Source organism: Sebastes fasciatus, chromosome 15 (assembly GCF_043250625.1).
Source record: "Sebastes fasciatus isolate fSebFas1 chromosome 15, fSebFas1.pri, whole genome shotgun sequence".
NCBI lineage: Eukaryota > Metazoa > Chordata > Actinopteri > Perciformes > Sebastidae > Sebastes > Sebastes fasciatus.
Window position 1 is genome coordinate 14771690 of NC_133809.1, and position 8081 is coordinate 14779770.

At 38.8% G+C, this 8081-nt stretch overlaps 2 protein-coding genes across 2 annotated transcripts; both read left to right on the plus strand.

Annotated features, from left to right (window-relative positions):
- Positions 1 to 795: 795 nt before the first annotated feature.
- LOC141783267 (ovarian cancer G-protein coupled receptor 1-like) lies at positions 796 to 3136 on the plus strand. Its single transcript, XM_074660464.1, has one exon. The coding sequence runs from the start codon at positions 907 to 909 to the stop codon at positions 1882 to 1884; it is 978 nt and encodes a 325-aa protein (XP_074516565.1). The 5' UTR covers positions 796 to 906; the 3' UTR covers positions 1885 to 3136.
- A 185-nt stretch (positions 3137 to 3321) lies between these two features.
- On the plus strand, positions 3322 to 6310 carry gpr65 (G protein-coupled receptor 65). Its single transcript, XM_074660465.1, has 2 exons — positions 3322 to 3477; positions 4974 to 6310. The coding sequence occupies exon 2, from the start codon at positions 4984 to 4986 to the stop codon at positions 5950 to 5952; it is 969 nt and encodes a 322-aa protein (XP_074516566.1). The 5' UTR covers positions 3322 to 3477; positions 4974 to 4983; the 3' UTR covers positions 5953 to 6310.
- Positions 6311 to 8081: the final 1771 nt, after the last annotated feature.

Sequence of the window (8081 nt, forward strand, 5' to 3'; positions counted from 1 at the left end):
TTTAAAGCAAGACACTTGTCACTTCCGGGCAATATTCAAAAAATGTTTTGTGACGGGGAGGGGGGTTATAATTTAAGAGGGAAATTTAATTTTAAAAAGCATTGTGTTCGTACAACAGGAAGAGTTTGTGTATTTCAGTCTGTGAGGTGGATTTGTGGAATGGGTTAGGTGATGGGTTGAAGCGGAGCACAAATATAAATCAATTTAAAAAAGCTATACAAAAAAGATATTTTTGGGAGGTATATGGTTGAGAAAGAGTTGTGTTAAAGGTTGGTTATATACTTTTTAACTCCGGATGGATTTGTGGGTTGTAAATAAACTTGGGATGCTGTTCATATATTCAACTTGGGATGTAAATAAATCTGGGATAGTTTTTATATTGTATTATATTATATTATCATTCTATGATATATGAGTTATTAGAGGAGAAGTGAGAAAGGGGTAGGGAAATATAAGTTTTTCTTCTACCTACTCCTTTTCGGACACTATTACTGTGTTTGTTGTTTTGTTTGTTATTATTTTGTATCTGTTTTTATTTTTTTTATGTTCGAAATAAAGTCTTTCATTCATTCATTCATTCATTATATATATTTTTTTAAATCATTCTAGTTTTCTTTTTTATGAAATATTGGATAATTTTCCCTCTATCATTTAAATAAAAAACATCTGAGGTGGTTAGAGGGGGAATTTCTCTTTGGTGGAACAGCTGACAACACATATGATTTCCATTTAATCCTACAAACGTTCAGATATTTTGGGTTCACCCTGTGTTGACTTTCATTGCTGCGGAAATGACAGTCGACAACAAGGAAAGCCGCAGGAATTATTTGCATTGCGGACCTTATCTCGGTTCAACAGAGCTCTCTATTTCCATCCACATTCAGGTTTGATCACCATCACGTAAGGATGGACGCAGCACCTCTCAACCAGACTAACACCACAACATCTACATCGTGCACCGTGGACTCCTCAATAGAAAAGCACATGTATCCAGCGGTCTATTCTCTTTTTTTTATTGTGGGCTTCCCGGCTAACTGCCTGTCTCTGTATGTAGCCTGGATGCTGATGAGGAATGGGAACAACATAGCGGTCTACCTCATCAACCTGTCTATCTCTGACCTGCTCTACACCATCTCTCTGCCTGTGTGGATTGAGCTGGCCCTGCAGAGGCCTCTGGGTGGTCTTTGCAGCGTAGTGGCTGTGATCATGCAAAACAGCTTTTACGTCGGCTCAGGCCTCCTCTGCTGCATCTCCGTTGATCGCTACCTAGCAGTGGTCTACCCTCTCCACTTCCACTGGGTCCGAGAGGTGCGAACAGCAGCACTTGTGAGTCTTGCTGTTTGGACTTTGGAGATTTCCATCCACATCATCTTGCTTGACCACACGGAGGCGCTGCAAGCTTTCTCCTCAAGAGACCTGTGTGAGGAGCGAATACCCATGGCACAAGAAGATGCCCACCTCGCCCTCACACGAGTCATCCTGGGTTTCTTGCTCCCCATCTTCATCATGACCTTTTGTTTCCAGCAGATCATGCAGTCACTCCGACAGAGCGCCTCCATCCTGACAGAGGAGCGCAGGAAAGTAGGAGTGCTGTTGTTCCTCCTTCTTCTAACCTACATAGTGGCCTTTTTGCCATACCAGATTGTCATGCTGCTCAGGGCCACGCTGGAGCCCGGGGCCTGCATCTGGGCCACGAGGCTCAGGGATCCGTACCTGGTCACAGTTGCCACAACGACCATAAACAGTGTACTGGATCCCATAATATACTGTTTAATCAGTGAGAGCGCTCGGAGAGAGATTAGGAAAGCTGTGGATAAATGTTGGGGAGTTTTTGTGAGGAGGAAATGGCCCAAGAGCTCCAGTGGAATTCAGTCAATTTCCTAACAACAGAATGATCTTTTTTATTGTTATTTTTATTTATAACCCATAATTGTAAATCTACGGAAGCCCTGAAAGGCAAGCGAGAATTTTTTTTTTCTGGTGATCCATTTTCTAAGTCTGATCGGAACTATTTTCTCTCCTGTGTTTATGACTTAAGAATAGGTGGGGAAAAAATGTTTGTCAGGATAATCTTTCTAAGTTCCTTTTTTGTCTGTGAAACAAGTAAAAAAAAAATTGTAGGCTTTTTAAGAAGTTACTTTTCATTGCCTCCTATAGGGAAAACAGATGAAAGGTTTCCGTACAAATCAAATGAAAACAAACTATTAATTCGGACTGTATTTTAAGAGGTAATACCAAGAAACTAAGTGTTTATATACTGATGCCTTTTTACTGACAATGTTTTGTTGATGCAAGGGCGTTATTTCCACTGAAACACCAGTCAAAGATAAGACAGTAAAGCACAGAGCTGTAGTGTTGCTGTAGTAAAGGCACATACTGTATACCTCATCAGTTGTATATTCAGAAAGTATAAGGTACGGTACTGATGCACTCTCTCTATATATACAGTATATATATATATATACACACACATTTATATAAATCTGCATAAATTTTTTTTATTTTCCTTTTTAAATTATTTAATTTGACTTTATTGTGCCTCCCCACTTCTGAAACCAAACCTACGCCTTTTTGTTGATGTTTTAACGGACAAATCCTCTCTTTTATCACTGTAATGTACAATGGTCAACTGTGAATAAGATCACATTTACATTTATTTTTTTAATTGTTATGATAATTGATTATTGAAGTTGAGCAGAAGAAATTTAAACTAGCCTCCATTGGATTGTTTTTGTCTGGTTCATTTTTGCATTAAAGGATTGGTTCACAGTTTTGCAAGTCTTTCTTAATGCAGTACTTACAGGTCTATATGTACATTGAAAGAGTTATTGGTCTCTTTGTGCTTCTGCAGACAGTGTTTGTTTGCTGAGCTACAGCAGAGGGATGGTAACTAAAAGACGACATTTGGTGGAAGATTTCCATTGAATTTGTCTAACTTTGCTGAAGCTTCATATTAACTTTGGCTGAACTTTTAAATTATTTTTTACCCAGAACAAGGACTGATAAAATTATGCTTTCAATGTATGGACATGCATACTTAAAAATATATATGCACTTATCCATTAAGAGCACATATAGGCTCAGCCATAACAACATAAGTACGCTATGGAAACAATTATTCAAACAGGCAGAGTAATCAGCCTCAGCTTTACCTGAGTCCATGTCTATATTGACATACCACACAAAAAGCCAAGCAGCCTCATATAGACTTAGTACCCAAATTAAATCTGCCGTGTGGTCCTCTGACACCGGCAGTTTGTTCCGTCATGGCCTGTCACCTAGTAAATGACATACGGTAGTCAGGGACGACAAGGAGGCAGCTGCTGACTCTTCCTGTTTCTTTAAGCTGGCTGATTGAAGCAGTGGAAGACGAGACAACTGAATGAATCCACTGAATGCAACTGATTTAATGATTTCATTTTGATAATAATGAGTTTTATGGACAGAATTTGGAGCGGAAACATATCTGAATAAAGAGTAAGTAGACCTTCATATGAGTTATGTTGAGTTTATGTTTTTTCTTATAATATAATTGCTGATTAAATGTATGTTTATGATTGACACTTGAAGACTTAAAGGATCATACCACAGGTTTTTCATGTTTTAGCCCATTAAGTAGCCCATTACTAGTGTATAGGCCCATTCTAAATCCAAAGCATATGTTTTTAGATTGATGTCCTAACTTCTAGTCGGCCATTGGTTTTAATTCATTTCAACAAGGTGTAAACAGTTTTTATTTTGACTTGAAAGTTGCACTAGCTAGATTATCCATCACAGATAACATCTGATCAACAGTTGCTTTTGTTACATCATGTTTCTTGTCATGTGGTGATGCAGGATGTGTTGTGAAATGACCTCCTTCCAAAAAAAAGTGCAACATCAGAGATTTTAGAGCCAGCTACAAGAGAAATGTTTTTAGACAGAACACTCTGAGTAGTTGAAAATAGCAAATAGTGTAACATATATAAAAACATTTAAGAAATAAAGCTGATGAAATTACAACCAGGCAAGATGAATTTCCAAACTTACTGAAATGTATTAAAACCAAAAGTTTCCTGGAAGCTGGAAACAAATCAAGACTTGATTGAAAAAAAAATCACCAGTAAGGTAAAGCAATTTGTGATTAAAGGAACGGTAACATTTCGCAGCAACTATTTGCAAAAATGGAATATAAAAATGAAATGGAATATAAAAAAACTATGTTTTCATTAGTGTATAATCACCTGAAATTAAGAATTGTTGTGTTTTCTTTACCTTAGAATGAGCCCTTCATATCTACATAGGGAGCAGGTCCTCTACACAGAGTCCACCATGTTTCTACAGGACAAACCAAACACTGGAAAGAGGGCCTTTTGCGTTTTTATGTCACCTGATGCCAGCAAAGTTTTGCGACATGCTTGTGAAACTGCGGTAACGTGAGCCACAGAGTGCAAAACTGTGGTGACGCCAGCCGCCGTCTGACTTCTGTTGCTCCTAAAGTAGTGTTATTATGGTAAAGATGACCTCTGACGTTTTTTTACTCGGCGGCTCACATTACCGTTGTCTTGAAAAAGGGGAGGAGTGAGTGGAGGGGTATTTTGTTGGTTTAACTCCAGTGATTTATTATGTCACCTCTATAAAGTTGGGGGGCTCACATGAGACAGTGTTTTTTAAATGTCAAAATCAAAGCAGCAGAGGTTAAGATAGCCTGACTTTTTAGTCTCAAGCATGGGTCAAGCCCCAAAAACACTGAATCCTACATTTCCCATGATGCAACTCAATAGCATCTTTCAGTAGATCCTCTCTGACTTACAAACGCCCATGAATTTTAAACACCATACCCCTAGTTTATAATAGACTTTCTGTTAAAAGTTTGTTGTCATTAAGTCTAAATAACCACCGAAGACATTATTTAGCTGTTGCTGAATAGTACTCTCTGATGAATAAACTGAATTCATATGCATTGTGTTATTCCTTCTTTGTTTCTCTACAAGGTGTGAGCATATGAACGCCTCATCTGCGATGGAAAACTTAAGCCTGGCCACAAATCATTCAGAATGCTACTCGGTTGACAGCGCGTCCAGGAGGAGGTCATTTCTGTTTTTCTACCTGGCGATCATCATCACTGCCATCCCGTCCAACGCCTTCTCCCTCTACGTGTCCTGGCAGCACATTAGACAGAAGAACGAGCTCGGTGTGTATCTATTCAATCTGGCCCTGAGTGACCTGACCTTCACCATCGGCCTCTCTCTGTGGCTCGACTTCCATTGGAATGGAGTTTGGGTCCACGGCGGCTACGTGTGTGTGCTGTCTGTCTGCTCTCTCTTCACTAACTTTTACACCAGCGATGCTTTCCTCTGCTGCATCGCTGTTGACCGCTACCTGGCAGTGGTTCACCCTTTAAAGTTCACTTTCTTGAGGAAAGTCGGCACTGCAGCAGCGGTCAGCGTTGCCATTTGGGTGTTGGTGGTCTGTTTCAACGCCGCCACCATCACCTGGGAGGACTCGTACCATGAATACAACAAGTTTTCACTGTGCTTTGATATTTTCCTCCCGATGTCAGAGAACCTGGCTCGGGTTAATGTAGCACGCTTCATCCTGGGTTTCATTATTCCCTTTCTCCTGTTGGTGTTTTCCACCTGGGGGATCTGTGAGGCGGTGAAATCCAACCAGGCCACAGAGGAACAGGAACGTAAACGGATTTCGAAGTTGCTGACAGTAGTTCTGCTCTGCCTTTTGTTCTGCTTCGGACCTATCCACGTCATGATGCTCCTCCGCACATTATGGGACGACTGCAGGAACGTTGCATGGCTCCTTTATCCTTACAAGATCAGCATAGCTATCTCATGCCTCAACTGCCTTGCTGACCCCCTCCTTTACTGCTTCATCACTAGAACGGGGAAGGCAAATGTCGATCAGGTTGTTCTCTTCTTCCAGGTAAAGAAGAGGAGTAAAGATGAAGATGTGGTGTAGGTTAACTAAAGTGCGGGACTAAATCATGTCACAACCTTGTGGTAAACCTTACTGTTAGACATTAAACAGTGATCCTGGAGTTGGCAACACAATTACAGACACTGCTTCAAATGTAAGACAGTTGTTAAATGGCAAAAGTTGTCTGATATTAAAAGGACAAAGCTGGCGTTGTTTATATTTTTCTTACTGTCAACTAATCTCATTAAAAGACCAACACTAACAATGGATTAATCTGTCTTTTTCAACTTGCCCCAACCCCGTCAGTGGTGGAAGAAGTATTCAGAGAGCTTACTCAAGTGAAAGTATGTATGTATTATCAGCAACATTTTGTATTAAAAGTATTCATTGTGCAGTAAAATGGTCCCTGTCAGTGCTTCACTATTATATATTATGTTTTTGGATTAATATTAGGCTCCTGCGAATTTTAACTCCTTTATATACTGTTAGGTAGTTTAATTTACAGCAATGCATCATATTCTATAACATCACCATGTGTTTGTAGCATCTCTGTCCTGTGAAAACCACACATCTCTAAAATATAAATTTTACATGAGCTCAGAAAAACAGCCCTGTTTTCCTCAACCCATCAAGGAACACGTCATCCTTGTATGGGTATGAAAAGTTGTAATCTGGAAAGAAACTAGTAATTAACACTTAAGTCAGACAAATGTAAATGATAGTTATTAGTAAGTTAACAGTTAACTGTTAGTTACCTTTTAGTTCATAGTTACTTACTAGTTATGTACTAGTTAGTTTGTAGTTCAAAGTTAGTTAGTTACTAGTCAGTCAGTCAGTCAGTCAGTCAGTCAGTTAGTTAGGTAGTTAGTTAGTCCGGTCAGTCAGTTAATTTCACATGTGATTCACAGCATTGCATAAGAATTGTTTCACTTCTTTCACTTCACTTTGAAAGACTGCATTTCACATGTGCTTTTTCAGAAGGGTTAAATCGCATTTAATGGAAATACTCAAGTAAAGTATGTTGAATTTGTACTTAAGAACAATACTTGATTAAATGTACCACATTCCATACATTCCTATCGATGAAATTACTCTTTAAAGATCCTCTGCAAAACATGTTTTAAGTTATGCAAATATTTCTCATTTTAAAAGTTTAAAATAGGTTAAAGTTCTCATTATGTTAGCACATCTCACTTGTGTAGGTTTGCATATTGGACCTCAATTGGCTTCCAAAATAGTTGTGAGGTCACAAAATCATGTTTGCATGCACATGTCTTAAACTTAAGTTAAGCACACAGTGTCAAACTCTGACATGCATCATTCTGCATTATTTTGTCTTCCCCCTGCATGTTTAAACTGACAGTTTCCTTTGCTTGTACTGTATAGTAGGCCTACATCCTGCTATCAAGGGTATACGGCATACTGTACACCCTTTATCAGCAGTGCCAGTGACTCATGTGGACATTTGTTTTGTCTATTTGTATTTGTCAAACATCACAGTTGTTCTGTTGTGTGAAACCTTCTCTAGACAGGCCCAAGGAAAATAGAGGGATTTTAATGCAAATTTGGCGCCATTCATCATTTGAATAAAGTGTGAACAGGACACATTTTACTCTGTTTTACTTCAGCTTTTTGTGTCACAAGCGTGGATCAGTTGTCATGGAAAGGGTGTATTTGAATTTAACGCAAATTATTTCCTTCTTTCCCAATGTGTCAAGTCAGTGCCATCATCCCATTATATAACACTGAACATTGAAAGGACATATTGTGAAATTAATAGAAAATATAATCACTCACTACCAACACATTATGATCCAAAATGCTGTGATTTTGCAAATAAATTGCTCAAGAAGCTTTTCAGTAATAACAGTGAATTTTACAAGTACTTTTAATTGCTGGTCTAAGGTGCGGCAAGCTGAACGTGGATATCTGAAGCTCTCTAGTGGACAATTATGGAAGTGCAGCAAGCTGTTTACACTTGGAATAGTTGATCATTTCGGTGTTGCCTTTGCACAAATTGTTTTATTACATAACCTGTAGTGTTTTATTGCAGCATCATCAAACCTAACACATAAATGTATTGTCCTCTTTTATCTTTACTTTTACAACATGATACATCTAAGAGGTGGTCTGTAGTGGTCTTTCTAGTGTGTGCATAACATTAGCCATAC